The sequence below is a fragment of the Scleropages formosus genome, chromosome 19, assembly GCF_900964775.1.
Source record: "Scleropages formosus chromosome 19, fSclFor1.1, whole genome shotgun sequence".
NCBI classification, from domain to species: Eukaryota; Metazoa; Chordata; class Actinopteri; order Osteoglossiformes; family Osteoglossidae; genus Scleropages; species Scleropages formosus.
In genome coordinates, this window is record NC_041824.1 from 21,602,226 (window position 1) to 21,625,753 (window position 23,528).

Sequence of the window (23,528 nt, forward strand, 5' to 3'; positions counted from 1 at the left end):
GTTCAACTCACCACTTGGGCTGTTCTTGTCCCTGCTTTTCGAAGAAGTGTATCACCGTGTACTTTCAAAAAGATTAGCTGAAAAATATTTGAAAATACTTATGTTGCTTAAGTGTATTTAGTTGGATTTTGGCCACAAGCAGACCTGGTGTGTTTCGAGCCTCTCGCTATGGCATTCATTTGCCAAATTGCAGGTAAGTCTTGGGGCAGTCAGGATCAATTTTTACACCATCCATAATCCATAAATAAATTATGTCTGACTGCGCAAGTGACATGTGCTTTACAGAAAAATGTTTTTGTGCAATAATAAAACAAACAAATGTCGTTACAAAAAAATTACCACAAGAAAAAATAAGTTGCCAATGCAGTTATGTCAGAAACCGGTGTGAAGAAGTCTGCAGCAAAAATATAAACTACTACATTAAGATGGTACATTAGAAGGATAATTTTAGTGAACACCCCACAGTGATGCGTGTGTGTGTGTGTGTCACAGTGATGTGTATGCCAAGATTAGCCTGTAGGTTTCATTTAGTGCGTTTACATGCTTTTTCAAAGCAAGCAACTGCTTAGAAACCCAACTGTCTCTGTTTTCAGAGACATGCTTCTGGCTTAAAATTTTGAAGAAAGTTATGTACGTTATTCACCACAGAGATTTCCCAGGGGAATGAAAAAAGCCACAATCTGGTTGAAAAACAGTTTACTGTACATACCCTACTTTTCAGTTTCTCAGCCTACGTAAGACTACATGCAAAAAACGTGTCCCTATATGGTATGGTCTTCATACTTGTTTGGTCTTACATCTGCCTATTGAAGCATTAAATGCAGCAGCATGTTTTTCAGTGTTCTTGAAGAATTGCACTGTTGAGGTATTGCTTGTAACATTAATTATATGTGCGTTTACAAATCTTGCTTCACAAATGTGAAACAGAAGCAGCTGAAAAGTTTTTGCAGTGAAGAACAGACAAACCGCATACAGCGGCCTTGCGTTGACATCGGTTGCTCATCAAACGGGTAAGACAACGGGAGCACTGTAAGCAGCCCATGCGATTCCCCTCACTGTGGCGCTGATCGATACAGCCAGAGAGGCACTGCTACAGCCCCAAGGTCGCACTGGGCTCAACTGTACACACAGCCCACCATAGATGGCCCACCACTAGATGTCTGGAGGTGTACTGGCCTCATCTGTGACATCCCTTAAGGGTTAAGAAGCACAAATGTTTTTTTCCTGAGGCATTAGTATAAACATGGTAATGGAAGAGTTTGGTGTTTACTCTGAGGAGGCGCAACTCCCCTCCTCTAACCTGGTCTTGTACGATGACTCTTGCGCAGCCTGTATCATCATGAATGAGTGTGATATTTGCTCATCAGTTCACAAGTATTCCACGGGCACTTGATCTCCATCCAGTCACCGAGGGAGGACACTTGTAGCCATCTGCAGTCCTCCAGGGTGACAAATGGTGAACTAGCTCTCCCTCAGCCATGCGAGTAATTCCGAACTTTATTATGAGTAAGATGAAGCGGGGCGGAGTGATAGTGGAGACATGAGCAAGGTTTCAACGTCATCCATACCCAGCCTTTTTTCCTTGTTTCATCATGTTAGTTTCAGTCATCCGTGGTGGTGGGTGGTGAACAAACAGACCTTAGCACAACACGTATGTCACAATTCAATTAGATGTTACATTTTAATGTACTTATGAAAATGAGAATGATTCTAAGTTTTGTTAGAACACAAAACAGAAATAAATCCATCATTTAGGTATACATGGTATGCTTTGTTACACTATAGAATGTTTACCCCTCAAGTCTGGTCACGAACAGATATGGATGACGTAAATGCCATCAGGCTACAATACTGCCACTAACCTTGCTTAGTCACAAAGTACTGTACCACGCCTACCTGGTGTATTTGCAGACAGTGGCCTCTGTAAAATTTGCATTTACCTTTGAATCCTCCCCCCACAGACATTCTGCACCACAAAGGTCAATTGTCCCTCAGAAAGACAGATGTTCGTTTAGAAACACGGATGATGAAAAACTGAACGTTTCTGCTTTCCCTTCCTTTGAGTCCCCAAGCTGGAATGTGCTTCACAACAGCTCCTCGTGAAAAATTATCTACATTGCCAAGTGTAAGCCAAACACGTCCCGACAACTGGAACCCACCCACCCTGTGCCACTGGGACGCCTTTTTAGTGCCGGAGGGCTGCTGGGAAAAGACGTCTGTTACTCACACGATACTTGCGTGCCTTTGATGACCAAATACTTTGAATATGTAATGTTTGTCCTTTACAGTGGACACGAATCTAAACAGTACATTCATGATGTAAACATCTTTTTTGATTCCAAAATTCATGAATGAGGCAGGTAATTTTTCTTAAAATTAGGAACTGTGCAGACAGAGAAAATTAATAAAGCAGAAACCAATCCAGTACAAAGCAAAATAATGTCATCACTTTGTTCCACTAAAACTGTGATTCTCAAAGGGTGGTGTATCAGCCAATTTCTCAAATTAAAAATAATACACTAATAATATGCTCAGCTTGGACATGCACAGAATACAGCTAAATAACTTACCTTTACTTTCATGTAATTTCAAAAAATAATTCTGATATTTATATTTTTGTGAAGTGGACAGAGGGGGGTTTGGGGCTACCATTTCTTTTTTATGGTAGTCCAAGTTTGACAAACATTTCTCTACAATATAAGAATGTAAAGCTACAAATTAAGGACACGCAAAAAATAAGTAAGCTAATCAAAGGATCTCACACACACACACACACACACACACACACACACACACACACACACATTTTCAGAACCGCTTGTCCCATACGGGGTCGCGGGGAACCGGAGCCCACCTGGCAACACAGGGCGTAAGGCCAGAGGGGGAGGGGACGCACCCAGGACAGGACGCCAGTCCATCACAAGGCACCCCAAGCGGGACTTAAACCCCAGCCCCACCGGAAAGCAGGACTGTGGTCCAACCCACTGCGCCACCGCAGCCCCCCTCTAATCAAAGGATCACCACACCAAAATCATCAGCCAAGTACCGAATGAACAAAGTAATTACCTTATTATCTTTAAAAGACTTCATGAATGAATGCATTCAAGTGAAAAAACCTACACAAATCATAGGACTCATTCAGGGTGAATGAGAGGCACTGAAAGTCATTGCCCTCGGGCAAATTCTGCTAGAGATGAATGGTCCTGGTAGCCAGTGGCAGCTCTTGTAAACCTCCTTGCTTCTCTCACTACCTGTATGAAGGCCAGCAGGAGCATGGAAGCTGGTGTTCTTCACAGGAGGATCCAAAACACCTGTCACATTGTTATAGATGCCATGTTCAATCGATCATTATAAGTTCTGTTTAAGTCTTTTCATATTATTATTAACCACATAAGAGCAACACAGGTCTATGGAAAATGTATTTTTGAGGCAAAAAAAAGCAATAGAAAGAGTATAATTTAAAATTACCATGCCCTTAACTTCAAAGGTTCGCTGCATCATATTAAAATGCTTACTATTGACCACACTGCATCTTTTACTGGGTACTGAACCTGATCCGACAATCAGACCCCTTGAGCTGTACTCTATGTACCTATAAATGTGGAGAAATGCTGTACTGGTCCAAAGTCTGCAAACACCTCGGCAACCTTGACAATAGTAGTACTGGACGAACTGGACAGAAGAGTTGAAGCAAAATAATCCACAAGTGTCCTGGGAACTGGCACTGAAGATCTGGATACACAGATCTACCCATTTCCTCATTTCCTGCTCACACTTGTTGACTTCATGAACAGTCAGGTTTCCATCAAATGGATTTACAACTTTTAACTGGTACTGTATTACACAGGAAAAGCTCCAATGGCGCAGTTGTCAATGTTTATATTTAACACTTTACCACAGTATTCAGTATTTATGTTTTAGGTTTATTTTTCCACTGAAGAGAAGTCACCTGAGCTGCAACCACTGGACTTCAATGCTACTGAATGCATCAAAAAGTATGTCTTTTAGATTTTATTTGATGACTGGATGTGAGAAAGCTGGACAATGGAGAAGCAGGACAGGAAGAATACATGCCTTTGAACACATTGTGATGTTCAATCAGACGTTTAAGGATACCCTAGACGGCGTAGCATCAGAGCTAGAGCTGCTGCCTTTTGACCCAAAGATCACAGGTTCAAATCCCACCTCTGGCTGTAGTGTATTACCCTTCAGCAAGGTACTTATCCTAAATTGCTACAGTAAAATTATCCAGCTGTATGAATGTGTAAGTAACTAAGTCGCTTTGGAGAAAAGCGCCAGCTAAATATGTGAATGAGGCCACAGGTTTTATTGAAAGCGTAAATGATGAAGACTCGGGTTATAATACTTTCAACTGGTCAGGAGAAGATTGGATTCTCCTGAAAAGACAGCAAAGCTTGAAAAAGGTAGAGGGAAAAAGAATAGTACTTCCAACAACCAGTTAGAAAGACTCAAGAACAATGACAATGGAGACAACCCTTTCAACAATAAGGACACAAGTATGTATGCGTGGTTGCCAAGACGACGACAACAAAATTCTTACTTGGTTGCAACATACTGTATAAAAATGAGACACGGTAAAATTATCCCCTCATAACAACTTGAACCTTTTGCACATCATCGGTATGAGACTCTCTCCTATAAGACTGGCTGCTGTAGCTAGCCTGCTCCCAGCTGTCACACTGCCACGAGCATCGAGCCCCGGTCAGATACCCACACAGCGAGGCACTGAAATTGTGTAATGCATTACTCAGCTGAAAACCCCCACAGTGCGCCTGGACACAGAAACTCGTCAACGTGACTCACTGTGAATTGAACATGGGTTTTCAAAAAAAATAAATAAGAGCCACGAGAATGTACATCATGTGTGAATTAACCAATATAGGTTCACATAGCTAATGCACTCCTCTTTTAGCACTGCTTTCATCAGCATGTCAGGATACACTTCACAGTGATTCCATTATGTAAGTCATTTCTTTAGGCCACATAAATATTTTTCCTACGAACAGCATGTTCCCTCAACTGAGATCTATGTTTAATTATCATTACAAAATGCACAGACACTATTTATGTACGAAACTGAATATGACAATTGAATGTCCAAAAGTAGATGATCGGGGTTAAGTTGTGAACTGAAAGCGACAACTAACGTGGTAAACAATTAGTTCAATTTAAACTCATAAAAACCCATAATAGAAACGTAATGGCAGGACAGCCGAGCCGCACCGCACCTCCGTAACACACAGACTCGGAGGCTCAAGGTTCTTCCCATGCTGCCTTTCTGGACGCAGAGCAACTTTTACCTGCTCTTTCCACACTCGCCTTCCTTAACGTGTATGTAAGGACGGTGCTGTAAACAGCCACATCCTTCTACAAAAGTAATGCATTAACAACTTCCTCCCTCATTACACAAAGCAGCTGCTGCCCACACACCCGACACTCGTACGTTCCTGGAGCTCTAATACTTTACAGGAGGCAACGAAAACTGCAGCATTGCTTCAAAGTGTGTGAATCCTATAGGGATGGTCATTATTCTTGAATCAGATATTAAAATAAAATCATACAATGTAAATCTTGAACATAAAATGAATAAATGGTTATGATTTACACCTATTTACCTACTTGTTATAACCTATGCATCCTGAGGGTTCAATTACTTGTGTGTTTCTACTACACACACGAGTTCCTCTAAAGAAACATACCGAATTGGTCATTACGCACCTATCTATTATGTCACATGAGAAACACTGATTCTCATCAATAACCCATAGTGTGGTAAACTAAGGAACACGAGGACTTCACATACTTTCAAGCAGCACTGTATTTTACAAATCTTCATATTTCAGTTTTCGCCTTGGGGGGGGGGGACTAAGTATCACTGTGATGGCAAAGTCTGTAGAAAAAGGAAAAGTGAAGAAAGCAGGGCGTGTGTTCCGTTGTGAGTGTGTTGTGTGTGTTCCGCAGCCGTCTGTAAGGCCCGTTCAGAGTGTATGTCTGCGTCTCTCACTGCCTGACGCCCGGCGTCTCGGAGCCACCAGACTGGTTCGTAACCACTAGCTGGTAACTGGTTACTGGTAGGTGTCGCTGGTGCTGGTGCTGCCTGCCTGTCTGTCTGTGACCGCGCGCAGCAGCGAGCAGGCCCGACTCGAGTCAGTGACACACACACACACACACACACACACACACACACACACACACACACACACAACGACGTGCAGTAAGAACAGTCCATGATGATGTACTGCCGTATCACTCTGTGTGGTACAATTTCACTGCGTGGTAACATTCACACACTGCAGTTTTACTTGATTATATCACTCTCTCTGGTATCCCTGTACAGTTACTGTGGTGTTATCTACTTATTTAATACTAATGGTATATAGTATATAGTATGATCTGTAGTGTGACGAGGGACGCAGTCAGAGTCAGACACAGAAGGCTACGCACGTCCAGAGGCGCGCTGTCCACGGTGGTGGACTCGGGGTGAAACAAACGCGTTCCGTCGCGACTCTGTGTTGTATTTACATCACCAGTCCCAGCAGTGAGTGAGTGAGTGTCCCCCCCTCAGTCAGTCCCTTACCTTCGGACAGCTCCAAGTCCAACTCCGCCAGCTGGTCCCTCACCTCTTTGGGCAGAGCGCACAAATCCACGCCTCGGTCCGCCATGGGTTCCGAAACACCTCCGCGCTTATCTCGGCGCGACAAAATGTCCGAACGAGGAGAACAGGCGTCGGGACAGAAAAGGGCCGTTAAAATGCGCTTGACGGTCCGACCGCGCGCGAGTGCCCCTCCGCCATCGTGAAGTGAAACTCTGGGAAGTGAGAGTCACGTGACGCCGCTCGCCCTGCTTCGCGTACGCAGCCTCGCTCGCGGGGCCGCGCTCTTAAGGGTGTCCGCGCGCCCCCTGGCGCTCACGCGCGCGAGCTGCAGCCGCCCAGCAGCTCGAGCTCAAACAGGCCGTTAGGGGCTCAGAATCGCCTCCTCATCCTGCTCCTTCAGTCTCTCGTTAAATTGTTGCCACCGCAGCTCCACTTCGACTTAGAGAACCTAGTTTCGTGCACAGTTAAGTCAATATGATTCTGAAATACCACCAGTCAAAAAGCTTAACATGATGACTTTCAGAACATATTTGCAAATTTTGCCAAGCTGTATTTTTTCCTTCTCCTTTAATTAAAACTGCAGCACAGTGTTTATATTTCATTTTAGCATGCATGAAAAAGTATATATAGTACAAATATGTACAATACATTGCAAATATCTAAAATTGCCAGAATAACATTCTGAGGTGCAACTTTACAGAAAATATATTTATACACTAACTGCTCCAAAATGGTCTTTCTCACTGAATTGTTCATTCACAGAACTAGTTTATGCATTTAACTGGCATACTGTACATACAATGGTTACATAACTTGTAACTGCCAACACATTAATAAATTTTTTTTTTTTTTAAAAAATCCCCTTGAAACATTCTCCTTAATAAATTAAGTCGTGTGTCTTGTTGAGAGGAAGCGAGTCCATTGGGTGGTGATGAGAAAGGAGAGCATCTCCACCCGCTGACCAACACAATAAAGTGGAGAAAATGAACACAGAAAGAAATGTGCTGGGGCATAATTAGTACTTCCTAAAAATGTCAAATAAAAAAAAGCTATATCAGTACAGATAAAACTCAAGAAAAAATTAAAAACAGATCTCAAAAAAGATGCATTTCTACATTTCAGAACAGTATAACTAAAAAAAAAAAGCATTAATCATAACAGGTGTCTGTATAATCTTGCAAAAAGCAAGAAACGTAACCCAGAGGATAAAAAAAAAAAAAACAGTGACTACTAATATGAAAATTGAATGAAGTTTTCTTTGTTCTTCCATTTCAACTCTATAATTGTCTAATGGCAGCTACCATTCAGGTTTTGATACTATTCCACATACACACCAAAGAATAAGAGCACCAACACAAAGGGATAAATGGATCAATCACTTGGAAGATCTGTGTTAAGCTTTAGCTAACCTCCTAGTTGTGTACATTTACATACATGAAACATGTTACAATGAATTCACATTAATTAAAAAATATATATATACGGAAGCATTCCTTTATCAGTACTCATTATTGCTCAGAGGAATAAAAAAAATCTGCATATTGCTCATAGTGCACTTAGGGATGTCAGACTTATTTTGTTTTACAGCATTAAGTACTGCATACAAAATGTAAGAGATGTGAAGATTCAAGTCATATATATATGTACACACACACATACTATAATAAACAGTGAAAAGCAATCCCTTGATTGAAGGCTAGTTTCATTTTCTATTTAAAGTGTGCCAAATCAGTTTTGCTGCAGTCTCTGAAAGTGGAGGAGAAATTCAGACCTGGCCAAGATAAGCTCACAGCACAGACCCAATTCAAGTACACAGTGGAAACACGAGCATATTATTACCACCTGCTAAGAAAAATATTAGAAGTACATTTTTATTACCTTCAGACAAATCCACAAATATTCTAATATGTGTGTGCATTTTGTTTCTGCATTGTTCTTTCCAATTTTTCTTCAAAAAAGTCAATTGCAAGGTGGGAAATGCAAGAAGAAAAAACATCCATGCTCACTTTGTCACCTGCTTATCTTGGAAAGGTAGGAGGCACTAGCGTGATATTTAAGGCAGACTTCACTTTTTTCTTTTTTGTACATATGACATGAATATGTATCCCAAGCAGGACCAAAAGCTGTGTTACAAGACAATCACATTTAAAATATAAACATGAAGAAAATGTGCAGTAATTAAGTAAGCATTTGCAGATATTTTGGAAATCTACAAAAAAGAGCCAGTACATAATGAATGACTTCCGCTTTGCTGGAAAAGAAAATTGTACTGGGACAGTGAACCAGAAAGCTGGTCTCACTCTAGTAGACGGCCAGAACCGCAAGAAACCCTAAAATTAATCCAGACTAAACACCAACACACTGTAGTTTTAAAACAAGGGTGCCCAACCTTATTCCTGGAACACTGCAATTCAGCACATTAGATAGAATATTTTAAATTAACACTTTGCTTACACCCCAAACTTAATAATGACTTCAATAAAAGAATTAAGAGCTGAGGTGAAGCAAAAACTAGACCAAAGTGCAGACATCCAGGACGCAGTTTGCCATCCCCAGCTTAAAGCTTTTTTCCAACCAAATGCAGATGGAACACAGAATATCTTTAAAACAAATAAATACTAAAAAAGACAATAATGGAGGAAAGACTGAGACAAAGAGAGGAGGATGCAAAAGTTTCAAGTCAGGTGCAGCATAAGTCACCAAACACGGAGCTTTATCATTTAGTAAATGGCTGTTCCAAATGACTGTTCATGTAGGTCCCACACTTTACATCTGTCAAAAAAGGCCAAGTTCCACAAATCCCATGGATACTTTATGAGTATAAAATTGAGATATTTAGGCGCTATGAGTAGCATGCTAACAAAACTGGTTATTAGTGTATCAGACTAGCTATAGACTATGTTCATGTCCATTGATGTGTGCAAGTGCCTATATGTACAAAACTCAGTCTCACAAAGACATGCACACATACGCACAGTTAGGTGTACGTGCACACAAATGGGTATTTATACAACATCATAGATTGGTACAAATGAGGTAAGCTCATTAAGAAATCATAGTACTGGTTTCTACTTAGGATTTCACAAAATGACCAGCATCCCTTCTCAATGTTAAAGGACTTCAAGTACCTTATTCCTCAGCCAATCCTGAATAAACAGTTCTGTATGTGTGAAAAACAAAAACACATGCCAAAGGACAAGTGTGCACATTAGAAAAGCTGGACTTTCCCAAGAAAGTAGAAAGGACAAGCAAATGAAATATATATCAAGTTGCTTGTTCATGAAATGTTTGAGAGTGGTAAGCATTACAGAGTGCCTTCTTGCAGTCATTTGAGAGTGCACTCAGAACCATTTATGCAGTCCTAAAGACAGATGAGGTTAGGGGTGAAGTATCAGTGGGTCTAGGAGGGTTGTAGGGGTGGGTCCATCCCCTGAAGTCCATGGCATTGTGGAAAGAAGCTCTTCATTAGTCCCTGTTCATTCAAAATGATGCTGAGCTCCAGACCAGCCACTGGGGGTGGAGAAAAAGAGGAGGTGGTGCCAGGGAGAGGCAGAAGAAGTAGGAGGATGCTCACTCCTCCACTGGCATTTGCCCAGTTCCAGCCAGCCCTGTACACTCATCATCTGGCAGCGGGCTGGGACTGTGTGGCCATGATGACGTGGGAGGGCCCGCTGCTCCCCTGCTGGCCGCCCATGCCTGCTAGCACCGACATGGCCACAGCCTCGGCTGCAGCACGTGCACTCAGCCCATTGGGCCCTCCAGTTGGGCTGGGGGTCAGGGAGCTGTGCTGGATCACTGGGGCTGGGGACCCCGTGGGCTCTGAGGGGTCTTTAAGGCTGTCCTCTCCTGCAGGAAAAGTTTCAAATACAAATCACTATACAGAGAGGAAATGCTGTGAGTTGATATGGACAGACTATTCCATACCAGCGTTTTCCTATAATGGAAGCTGTTAATTTCCATACCATAAAAGTGCCTGTACTTATCAATTTTGTATTTCATAACTGGGTCCTCTTTAGACTGCTGTTACAGTCGAGCTGGTCCAGGTTAATGAAACCAGGTTTTAGGATACAACTGCAGCCCTGCTTGGAAGGTGTAAATCCAAGGAAGTGACAAAACTCACCCAGGTAGGCAGCTTTCTTCTGGAGGGTGGTGACAGGGCAGTCTTTGTGGGCCAGTAGCAGTTGCTTGAGATGGGCCACTTCATTTCGTAATAAGGTCACCTCATTCTGACAGGAAAGACATTAAAGTTATACTCGAAGGGGGTCAATTACTCTATCATCAGTCTTCCAGTGGGCCAAGTAACATTGGTAGCTGAGGCCAGCACTGCAGGTGAAGCCAGACCGAATGTGGCTGAACAGCTTATCAGCACCCGAGGGGATGACAGAGTGACAGTACAGCATCGTTCGAACACACGCACACTCACGCATACACGCACGCGCATATAATGTACGGCAAGAGACTATCACATAGCTAAAGCCATATAAAGAAGAAAATGAACTAGTGCCAGAACTGAGAATGATTTACACTGTGCTACGCTGTCACAATAAGCTCTTTTACATTGTCAGATTTAACCCACTTGTGGAATCTACAACAGGCCTGAGTGATAAAATGGAATCGTCCCTCCTTGCTCCACTTAATCAGACACTAGGAGGCAGACAAACAAAAACAAGGTGAAAAGCACTGCTCAAGAAGGATCCACACACTTACCGAAAGTGATACATTCATGGAGCTCAGCTCCTCAGCCTTCTTCTCTAAGGAGCTCACCCAGAGTTTGCGTTTCTGACGGCAGCGGGAGGCTGCTGCCCGGTTCCTTTCCAAAAAGCGCTGCCTCCTTTCATCAGGGTCATCCTCTGCTGTCCGCCGTCGCCGGCCACCAGTCGGCTGTGCTGGGGACACCTGGTCAAAACCACAAGGGGTCCACAACTCAGAAACCAGAGATACAATAACAAAGAAATAATTATATACTGTACATAAAAACAGACAAACAACCAAACATGACCAAGCTAAACTATAAATGAAACACCTTTCATTCTACAAACGCAGCTGACATATCTTTACAGCACTATGACACATCTCAAAATTGATCTACATCTGCTATATATTCCAGTAGTACACCCCTGTTGGCCACCAGTTATTTGTATCACTGCACCCCCCCGAGCTGTTTTTCCCCCAATTATCACTAGTCTGATGTAAGCATAGACTGTTGTGTTCAGGGCACTTCTGTGCAACTTTCACTTCTAAGTTGTATTAAGGCTGAGCAACTGAGAAGTTACACAAGGCTATAAGGTGGTGTTTACACTTCCAAAGAAATGTGGTAACTACATACACCCTTTCTCATAAACAGCCCCGCTGCCAGACACCCATTCCTCTCAGTGAATGAAACACTGTGGTAAGGGAGTGTTATTAGCCTTTCACTGGTAGGAGCAATACCAACTTAACTGAACATAAATACGGCAAAATAATGTACATTTTTATAAAAGGACATACAGCTCTAACAATGTCTTTCATTTCAATGTCCATTTGCTGTAGTACCCTTGAACAAGGTACTTTTTTAATTGCTCAATAAAAATACCTAGTTGTATGTGTCAAGTACTGAAAGTTGCTCTGGACAGGGAAACTGGATAAATTAGTACCTACCATAATTCAGTATTACTTTTGCACATGCTTTTAAATCATAGTTTACAAAGTGTCAGAATTAAAGCAAACCCAGAATCTTATTCTTTTTTTAACACTGACAATGGACTATCTGCGAAAGGCCAAATGAAAGACTGATCAACCAAAATACACTTCTACAGTGTGCTCTTATGAGACAAGTGGTAAAATGATTTAGTGTATTTAAATTTCAGTTATGCACTTTGTGCTCATGAAAAGTGTGGCAGTGACAGTGAGTAGACAGAATCCCATCTGTAGCTGTGTAGAAGGGTCACTGTAGTGTACCTGGTTACCGAGGCAGGGGAACAGAAGGGGGCTCAAACCTGTGGCTGTGCAGGAGAGGGAGCATCAGGGTGCTGCACCAACAGCTGTCCTTGCTCTTGCCTCTGAGGCACCATTGGGCTTGAACCAATGGCCACACCACCACAATTTTGACCTCCAGGAGCTTGCTGGGATAGTGCAGCTTTCAGCCTCTGAATTCCATAGTAAACAATGAAAAAAGAAAAAAATAATATGTAAAGAAGCTGCAGACAAAAATGAAGAAAGAATCAAATACACATGTTTTTTTTTTCTTTTGCTGTTTTCACAGTATATCATACGATATTCAACCGTCTTTAACATATCCATTTTGTAATCCAAGTGATGACAGGAAAAAAAAGCTAGGGGGCATCAGTGATCTCATGACCAAATAAACTATAACAAATAGGCACAGTTAAGAGAGCATAGTAATAAATGTCCGCAGTTATATCAGCTCCTTTATGAATAAAGTATTAGTAATAAGCTTTATATTAAACCTTTCACAATAAAGTTCAGTTCTTTAAGTTTTTAAGGCAATGAAAAGTTTCAATTGGTATAACAGGAAAACTATTTTAAGTTTATTTTTATTATTTACTACATCTCATTCCAAGCCTATCTTCAGCTGTAGGGCAGACAAGTTTCAGACTTCTGCTCGCAAACAAACTGGCAAACACAAAACTGCATTTCCCAGTACATTCAAAGCAAGGTAATGGCAAGAACAAACAAGTCGACGGTAATGATAACATTCTCTGCTAAATGTCTGCTAAACCTGCAGCACAAAACCCACAGTTTCAAGACTCTCTGAGTAATCACTGCTAAGTGAACTGTGTCAAATCAGACCATCTGAAATGTGCTCGTATGAGATAAGAACAGCATGCTCACACAGGGGGGGAAAAAAAAAAAAAAAAAACCTCACAAAAAAAATACTGGGCATTTGCAAAATTAGTAGACATTTTTCCAGATTCTGTATCCTGCTTAAAGAGAAAAGGCAAGAGCCATGGAACCTCTCACCATCTTGGCCTCAGAGTGAGGGTTGTACCCGGAGGGCGAAGACGAGCCGCTGCTACTGCCACCCAGTGTTGGGCCCGGGATCCCAGGGATGTTGGGTACCATGCACACTGGCCGGGCAAGCTGTACATGACAGGAGGGGGACAAAGATTACTCAACTCTGGCATCACCTCTGTTCACCGTCAATACTGTAGGGCACCAGTGGAAACTCACCGAAATGACAGAGGGCATCTGTATGGGGCCTGGAAGCACTGGCACTGCCTGACCATTGGGGAGGTGCATCATCACTGGGTACTGCCCTGTGGGAGACCTGCAGGGAGAGTGTGTGTGAAAATCAGGCTGTCCACAATGCATGGCATAGAGATGGAAAAACTAAAAAAAAACAAGGTGGAACAGAAAAGAGGAGTGGGATGAATAAAGTAAAGCTGTCACAAAGGAACATGGACACAGCAGGGGAGCTGGGAGAATATGGGACTACTTTGCATAAGTGCCAAAACCAAATGGGCAAAGAAACTCACCCCAGTGTGCGGTTCGAAGGTGGGGCCTGCGTGATGACCGAGGTGGGTGAGGGCATGGTGGGGTGCAGAGCATCATGGCCAATGTGGAGTGGCAGGGACCCAGGTCGCACAATGGTGGGAGTGGGAGCCGAGCAAACTGCTGGCTTTGGTGGAGTCTCCTGTGGAGGATCACACCAGTGTCCTACAGACGCTCCGTTGGCATTCTGCTCATACTTAATTCCAGCCTCATTTTCTCCAGTCTTTATCTGTATGGCATATTGACATGTTTTTACCAGTTACTCACGGGTTCTCATTTCCTTGCCCAAAATTCGCTCGCCAGCCTTACCCCTGCCTTTTGACGTGGCTAGTTTTCATACCAGAACACAGTCAAACTCAATCCAACACATAATCATGGACAACATCCCATTTGCCTCCAGGTAATCACAGCATTAAACACATATCCTTCTCTTCCTCCTCCTCCCTCACCATGGCTTCTTTACAGCTGTCAGACATGCTGGAGATAGAGTCTGGGCTTCCAGGAGGGGAAGAGTCCACCTCCACAGGCCCTTCTTCCTTCACTTTGACCTCTGAAGGTGTCTGAAGGCTCATGTCCAGGGCACCAGAGTGAGGGGCAGGCAGCTGAAACGAGGGAGGATGCAGAAGATACAGATGCCATCACTGCTTTAGATCTCATGCAAAAAATATAGTTTATCTAAAATCTAAAAGCACTTATTACCTAATCCAGAGCTGAGGTGTATACACAAATGTTAAAGTGCCTGCTTTTTTTTTTTATGTTCACTCCATCTGTCTTCCATCTTTTAGTACTGCCATCACCACACTTTCCCTGTGCTCCCACTCAACTTACAGGATTCTTTGCTCTCTTGTCATCATCCTCTTGGGCCTTCCGAAACTCCTGTTCAAAGGAGCTGGCTAGCTCATTGAACAGCCCCACCTCCTCGCAGTTCTTCAGAAATCGGGTTGGTGTAGGGGTCTGATCTGGGGGATTAAGGCAGTAACAAATAAAACTACATTCATAAAGTGCTTTTCAGAAACAGACACCAAATTGTTACCACTGCCACTAATACACAGAAAAGTAACTACTATCCAGGAGTGGAAGAGCTGCTCTGAAAACTAGCTAATGAATTTGAGTGGTTCAACATATGATCATGCAGAGTGGGATATAACTAACTATATCAGGCAAACTGGAAATTAATGTACTGAGACCCCACAGATTCACAGTGAATCTCCCCATTTACATTCATATCCCATTGTATCCCAAAGGCAGCTTTAACAGAGATGTTCCCAAATATACACTGTTCCGTTACTTGCTGTGGGTAAAACAGCACACCTCTACAGATGAGAGACTAAAGACCACTAGGCAGGGCAGGTTTAATGTAGAGAGCATCCTGGTTGAGTGGCTCCAGTGTTCCGATGAGACAAGCACCTGCAATGATGACAGAGTCTGTCCTGGCAGGCCCAAACTTCAGTGTCATTTCATGCTTGTGCTTGTGTACAGCTAGGTGGTCCTCATTTGTAAACCTCTGCAGATACATAACAGAAATAAACCTATTGAGTGCAGGGAGATGCAGCGGGATTGGGTTCAATGTAACAAGCACAAAATAAAGGTAATCCAGCAGATGGAGCAAAACCCATATAAAAATAGCAGGTTGCAACAAATGAACATTCAGAAGGCAAATGACCCATACAGTTTCTATCATCCAACATGCATTGTGTGCACTAATTTAGCATTCCTCTGCATGAAAGGCTATTCTTAAACTATCAGTTCCTTTAGAACTGATAGCATTTTTAAGTTGATCTGCCATACAAAATCTTCAGAGTAGATCCCTACAACAGCTAGAACAAACAAACCCAGGTTACTGAGTCCGTGTTGGGAAAAATCACTGTATTTATGTGTAAGTGCTAATAATTGTTACATTATACAGTGACTGACAAGCAACAAGTGTCCTGTTTTTTGTGAATTATTTCTTGCAGTAACCTAACTACATTGAAAACATGAGCAAAAACTAATAGCAAATCTACTAGACTGTTAGAAAGAGATTCACCACAGGAACAAAATACTGCAGCAATCTTTGGTAGAGAGCAACTCTACTGTGGTGTGAAGCTAGGCTGCAGTGCTCTTAGCCTACGCACCACTGGTTAAAAATGTACAAAACACATCTTGTTTGATTTACAGTCTTTATTTCTGAACTGACCACAAATTTAGAAAAAAGTGCAAAGAACGACAAAACGCTTCTTTAACTCATGCGAGAGCATTTTAAAAAAAAAAAAAATAAAATAAAAAAAAAACCATACAGGAAAAAAAATGTTTTGCAGACTTCTATAAAATTTAAGAGTCAAATACAACATATGAGAAATTTATTTTTAATTCATGAGTGAGCATAAGTGTAGAAATATCAGGAAAGGTCAGAAATATTAATTTAACAGTCTGCTGTGACTTGAACCGTAAAATGTTACATTAAAAATATCCAGCTGAATCAAGGAGAAAAGTCATCACAATTTTTATACATACATAAATATACATTTTCTACTTATTCTTTAGCCAGCATCTTCATCCAGTACAATGTTAGATAATCAACAGCACATTATTCTTACTCTGTAAATTCACGGAAGATACCTCAATCAAGGGTATTACAACAAGAGTGGCTTTTGAAACAACACTCACACTCCAAATGCATATACAGGCACACATACATTAATACAGTCTATTGTACACATGCATAGTTATTTTCATAAAACTGTATAGTGGTTACATTAATAGTAAACTCATTAGCAGTACATGAATAGATGTGAACAACTTAGACAAAAATATCAAAATTGTGCATTAGTAATTAGTACACTGGAATGAAAGGCTTCCTTTGTCCACCGTGCTGTCTGCAACAGAAAGACAGGCACACATTGGGCAGAGACAATGTGTCTCCAAAAGAGATGAACCACATCCAGATGGAGAAACAGATGGAGCAAGGGCAGGCCCCAGCACAGCAGCAGACTTTGTCAACTTCAGACTATTTCTGTCACAGTGTCACTGTTGCAGCTGAGCAGCAAGAGAGCCAAGTGGAAACACTCAAGTGTCAAAGCTTATTTTTAGATGTCCCGGCAGCACCAATACAACTGCCTGGCTCACCAAGCCAACCCCATCACCAGGCAAGATAAATGGCAAGTTAAATAAGGCTTCACAGTAAGAGACAATGATAATGGCAAGTTCACTGTGAAGCTGCAAAACTGAAGTACTGAAGCATACAGCAAGAAATAAACAGGAAACAACTGCTAAACCTAACCATCACTTGGTGAAAGCTAGCCTTTCTGCCCTGCCACAATGAAAATTTTTATTTAAGCATCTTAACAGCAAAAACTACTGCAGCTAACACTACATTAGTTGAACAACATTGCAGATTTCAGACTTTCAGAGAACCACAGCAGATCCTGGCAGAGAATCCCAACATCACTGCAAAACATCATGAGAGGTCAACCAAACAGTACGTGATTCCGTGACAGTGTTATGTAAAACTTCAGCGCAGCCTACAAAGGCAGCAACACTAAGAGTGCAGCCTGAAGTTATACGACAGAAAGTAAACAAAGCCTTAGTGGCACCAACAACAAGCACCAGATCTTCCAAAGACAGCTCCAGCTGACAGGAAATGGGAGGGAAAACCCATACAGGTACCACAGCACTTGCTCACTACCTGGCCCATAGTAATCCTTGTCTGGGAGCACCAGCTGTGACAGCACAAGTTTAAAGAGATGAACAATGGAGTACACAGGCAATTAGTCACTACCCTTTCCCAAGGCAACCTTTCAAAGATCAGATACTTTTCAGAGAGTAACAGAAAGAACAATAGTCTTGCAGTCAGCCTGTCAGAGCATCAGCGTGCGCTCCTCCATGACGGAAAATTATTTGTTCACAATAGTAAGTTGCTGGAGAAATACTAACAACCCAGGCTGCTTTGAGCTTGAAATCAGCATTGTTGACTCCCTTCAATGTTTTATTATCCATCTCCACTCCTGATACCTCTTTACTGTCCAGCAAAATAGCAATGGCACCCTGCATTTACTGCCTTTCTACATTTATTCAGCAGACACTACATGTGCTCTTTATTGATTTATTTAATGATCTCGTACTTTCATTTCTTTCCGGACATCAAGTCTCTGTCTGCAGACAGTTGATGAGTCAACAAGGACAGATGTTAAATGCAACTGTACCTTGATTACTCATTCCCACTGACTCTGAGTCATTGGCATTGAAGAGACCTCAGCATTGTCTCACAGGCAAATAATCTACCCCATCTGCAAACTGATGGAACTGTGGCACACATCAAGTACCAGAGTGAGAACAAATATACCTTCACACAAGTCTGCACTATGTTGCCCAGTAGCCCCTCAACGAGAACTGATTCAAAAGATCAAATTGTGATGCAGATGGTTTGACAACTGGAGCACTGAAGTTCACCAAAAAACCTTAAAATAGACTTCATTGTTCTTCTTTTTCTTTTAGAGAAGCACCCAAGAATTCACTCAGCACACAGCATTTCTGCTTCTGCAAGCAAATACTATCTTGCAAATACACCCCCGAAACCCATGGCACAAGAAGAGGGGAGGAAGAGAGGAGTATGGAAACGGTGGGCTCACCTGCCCACAGCCCGGGGCATTGCACACGAAAGGTCGGTCGTCGCCCATCTTCACAAAGAGCTTGCAGTGTAACTGTTGGAGAGGAGAAGAGAAGATTGTTACACGTTTCAGAAGAGTAAAAAAACAGCAACAGAGCCTGAAATGCCTGAAATCATATCCTCAGCCAGCAAAGGAAGCAGAGCCCTTTTAAAAATAAAACAAGCAAGGAGGAAACAATGCACACGTCGGAGGTTAGGCTGCTCCCTAGTGATACATCTCACACACAGTTTCAGGCAGACCAGTGAAGAACACATTATATGTGGAGGAAGCCAACATTTGCACAATTTTTTCCTCTCTCCACACAGCATTTTCAATTTCACCCCCCTTTTAATGCTCTTCATCTGCCCTCACCGTTTCAGTCTCTTCATCTGTCAATCTTGTAAGTTATCCTCGTCTCATTCACATGCTACCTGAGCTCAAACATCAACATCACACTTCCTTCAAGTGCTCTCCATTCTGCAGGTTTCATCCATGTGGCATTCTTCAATGTCCTAAATTCTCAAACCCTCAAAAGTATATCTGTATTCACAGATGTCAAAACAGCTTGCTTTCCATTCGTGTTTCAAAAATAATTAAAAAAATGTGAAAATAAATGTATGACTGAATTTAAAATTTGGTCTTTTTAAAAAGTAACCAAATCTCAAAAAGCCAATTACAAAGATTACTGACCTAAAAAAACACAAATACATGTCTAAGGTACCGATGTTAGTCCTGTACACATTACCCAACTTAACTGTTTAAAGCCTTCAGCTTTACAAGGATGTTGCGCACACACGCACGCTGTCTGAAACGGCTTGTCCCAAGCGGGGGTCGCAGTGAACAGGAACCTAACCTGGCAACACAGGGCGCGAGGCTGGGTGGGGGCACACCCAGGACGGGATGCCAGCCCATCCCAAGGCACCCCAGGACTCGAACCCCAGACCCAGAAAGCAGGATCCGGCCAAGCCTGCTGCGCCACTGCACCCTCCTTTACAAAGGTGTCTCAAAACCCAATTGATTTTCACCTTTGATTAGGTCTGACATGGGCCTTCACTTGCCCAGTCTATCAACTCTTCCTAGTGACTTAAACATGTTGCAATTATAAAAAGATTCCCCATGAGAAGAACATAAGAAACATGTTGGGGGAAAACACATTCATGAAAGTTAAATCAGGAGCATGGCACGGAGAATTTTAATGTTTAATTGTTCCCTACAAGCTCAGGATGACGTTCGGTACTCTTACACAATATCCACAAGAAGCAAATAGCAATGACCAACTATGCCACAGAAGACATCGCCTCAGCATTTAATTACCTCCTGAACATCTCAAAAGATATGCCACGGGGTCAGAACTGTTATATCCTACCATTATACATTCACTGCTGTTGAAAATAAGCTTTGGTGCACATGTGAGCAATGTCCATTGCAAAAGCTATACAGGCCTACTCTAACTGATAGGGTTTGAAATCGTATTCTACACCGGTATTCCATCAGAAACTACAACACCATTAATATTCATTTAAAAAAATTAAAAAAAACTTTTTTGCTGAGGCCCACAGGCCAACAGTGGAAATGAGACATTCTGATCTCTGTTCTGTTCCCTTGCAGAAACCTGGTGTGTGAATGGCCTTCTCCTCAATGCTGAGGTGAAAAGGGACAGAGGTAAGCAGCCCACAGCCCAACTCCTCTCAGATCCCACCAGCTTTTACAAGCTGAGAATGTGCTGCTGGGCTCTTCAGGCTACTTCATTTGAGTCGATTCACAAAAGGAGTTGCAAGCAAACAACGAACTGAAGAGGTGCCTACACAAACACAACAGAATTAAGGGCCTTCAGTCATTCTCCCATGGAACATGTGAATATTGCTTTTTATGTTAATACACTCTAACAACTCATATCCAGCAGGCCAAAGTAAAAACCCTGTCACAGGGGTGACTGAAACGCAGTCCTGTTAACTTGGATTTCTCGTACTCAGCAGGTGTAAAGGAGCGACAGTCCTAGCTATAAGCGGCCACAGGACCCCCAATGTTTGACACAGCCTGCTAGGAAACTGACTAAACAAACTGTATTAATAGCTCCTACCACAGCCAGGAATGAGCAGTCTGGTCCTGAAGCTATTGGAGGGTGGGGAGACCCTGCCACCAAAAGGAAGGGCGACAAAGAAGAGAACAGGAACCACAGTGGTGCTGGCAGCCCATAGCAGAGCCACCTTGGCTTCAAAGAGCTGAACTCTGATGGTTTAGGCTGTAAAGTGGCCACCAGGTCAACTGAAGTGGAGTAACATCCATTAACCTTGGACTTAACACATATTGTACAATCTTCACAGCAATTGTGAATACTGTGATCTACTAACTAAACAGACAACTTACTACAACTGATAAGGTTTTCTGGGGGGGGGGGGGGGGGGGGGGCAACTCATGTCATTAAATAATATCAATGAAAACAACAAGATTTCATCAATGCAACATTCATTCAACCACTCCATCTAAAATGCCTTATGACCTCCTTCTGTGTCCACTTATGTGTTACACCACTAATAAAAGAGCTTCTGTACTGCAGTTCACTCATTTGTTCCAGACTTCAGTTTCCCATAAACGCACACCACACAGCCACTAATTAAACAGAATAAATATCATTTTAATTTTTTTGGCACAAAGCCTGAACATTTACTTAAAGTAGCAACAAAGAGACTACATACACATTTATGTACCATCTGTATATATAAATACAATCCATTACTTAAGAAACCAGGTCACAAAAAAAACCTTACCATAGAAACTTCAAGGATGAACCATTCAGCACAGAGGCAAAGAATGAAAACTATCAACGCAAAAGACACCACTGGTATATTCTCAAATTTACAGAATATTTATGCACTTTCCATGCATTCAACTGTAATGACTGAAAAAACAGATTTTTTTTTTAAAAAGGCAGTGGTCCTCAATGGTACCCAGACACAAGTAGCCATCAAACAAGTACATGTACCTTTAAATTTATGCATTTAGCTGATGCTTTTTTTCCCCCCCAACACAACTTACAATGTTAAGGTACTTAGAATTATTTACCTATTTATGCAGCTGGGTAATTTTTTACTGGAGCCATTTAGAGTAAGTACCTTGCTCAAGGGTACTACGGCGAGCAGGTGAAGCTCAAACCTGCAACCTTTCGGTCCAAAGGTCGCAGTTCTAATCATTACGCTACCAGCTGTACATGGAAATAATAAACTGAGTGTGATAAAAAAAAATAAAATAATACATCTGAACTGAAACAAACCCAAAGTCCTTATAAGTTAAACAAACTAAAAACATCCCTATTGTACCCAGTTCACATGACTGGTTCTTCGTGGCACATGTCAAAAAAAAAAAAAACGACATGCCAAAAATATCACAACTTCAAATCACAGTATTCATTTTAGCTTACAGTCATTTTATCTTTTGTGTCATAGAAGTAAACTGACTCTTTTGTTGTACTTTAAGTACACATTGGTTTTCAGTCAGTGAGCACAACCCGCAATACTAGTCACAGTGTGTGAAGTTTTACACTACAATTTTGGGACATACTCTGACGGATAGGGCAACGAACTTCACAAACTTCGTTGCTACAATCGTTAAGGTCATTTATCGGTGCGGGTTGTGGAGGTTCTCGAACCATTTATACATAACAGAAATCGACATTTCCAGCAAGAAGCAGAATGTCAAAAAAGACACAAGACCGGTGGTTCAGTGATGCTGAACAGGGACCGAACGACGGCCCACAGCAGGCACAGCTACCTGAGCAGGGGTGTCTCATTCCGCCCATTCCTGTACGGCACCGCCCTCCTTCTCCTCTGATTGGAGATTTATATGTCGATCCTTAATGTCCCATCGCCTGATTGGTTCTTTGGCTGTCAATAATGATCAGCGGCAAATTAGTAACGAGAGGCTGGAATTTCCCCCCCTCTGCTCCTAGCGGAGTGAAGAGTCCTAGCTGAGCAGGCCGCTCGCGCACCCGACCCCCCCCTTCCTCCTCCTCCCCCGACAACTCCAACACTTCAGCAGCCTCAGTTTGAAACCTGACACAAAACGAGATTTTAACACAAACACTTTACAGCTCAAATTCAGGAAGAGGGGCCGAACGGGCGAGCGGAACGCGGGAGTCAGAGAGAGAAACTCTAAAAACAAACAGGACGATGTTATCGCGGCTAACTACGGCTAGCTAACCAGTCACACAGACACTCACCACAAACTGAGCCTGTTACTCGTATTTGAAACCGGACACCGCCAGCAAGTCGATCTTCTACATATCCCACAGGCTCCTAAGGCTCTTCTTCCACCTTTTCACCTGGTGTGTGTCTTGTTTGCGAACCAAGACAAGGGCAGAGTGTTTACAAACTCACCTCAGCGCCCCTCTCTCCCTCTTTCTCGTCTCTCCTGGAATCTGACACTCCCCTCCTTGACGAAATCTCGCGATATCTGTCAACGTCAGCTTGCGAGTCGCCTCGAACAAGTCGGTAGAACTTGTTCATGCGCTGTATTGGAATGTCAGTAGTGAACCGGCATTTGAAAACACTAAAAAAATGTATTATACACTATCACTTTTACTGCTGTTCTCCATAACATATACAGAAACAGAAACAGACAACTTAGGCCGAAACGGAGAAGGAAACAAAAGCAAAGAAAAATGTAGGGTCTTTTAGTTTTGTGTAGATAGTAGATATACGAATTCTCGCTTTTTTAGGAACTTCATTTTTGGTTTAAAAGAAAAAAAAAAAGACTGCCCATCGCTAACTTTTTCCTGAGGTTCTTAAAAATACCAAGTG

The 23,528-nt window shown here is 42.3% G+C and overlaps 2 protein-coding genes across 7 annotated transcripts in view; both read right to left on the bottom strand.

Annotated features, from left to right (window-relative positions):
* The window catches only part of LOC108939284 (disco-interacting protein 2 homolog B-A-like), a 48,652-nt gene extending 41,808 nt beyond the window's left edge, over nt 1-6,844 (bottom strand). For all 4 annotated transcript variants that reach the window (XM_018760474.2, XM_018760472.2, XM_018760473.2 and 1 more), the window contains exon 1: nt 6,599-6,844. In XM_018760474.2, coding sequence (XP_018615990.1) covers nt 6,599-6,683 — 85 coding nt within the window. In that variant the 5' untranslated portion in view covers nt 6,684-6,844. The remainder of the gene's footprint in view (nt 1-6,598) is intronic.
* Nucleotides 6,845-10,032: 3,188 nt separating this feature from the next.
* On the bottom strand, nt 10,033-23,305 carry LOC108939435 (cyclic AMP-dependent transcription factor ATF-7-like). Of its 3 annotated transcripts, none has more exons than XM_018760783.2 (12): nt 23,106-23,305; nt 18,715-18,786; nt 15,515-15,611; nt 14,936-15,066; nt 14,557-14,709; nt 14,092-14,336; nt 13,787-13,883; nt 13,577-13,696; nt 12,592-12,741; nt 11,324-11,512; nt 10,737-10,842; nt 10,033-10,462 (listed from the first exon to the last, which is right to left on the bottom strand). In XM_018760783.2, the coding sequence occupies exons 1-12, from the start codon at nt 23,232-23,234 to the stop codon at nt 10,236-10,238; spliced, it is 1,716 nt and encodes a 571-aa protein (XP_018616299.1). In that variant the 5' UTR covers nt 23,235-23,305; the 3' UTR covers nt 10,033-10,235. The 3 variants fall into 3 exon arrangements, with proteins under 3 accessions (XP_018616299.1, XP_018616300.1, XP_018616301.1); XM_018760784.2 differs by having other exon boundaries at nt 14,092-14,249; nt 23,106-23,237; XM_018760785.2 differs by having other exon boundaries at nt 22,949-23,153.
* Between the last annotated feature and the right edge of the window lie 223 nt (nt 23,306-23,528).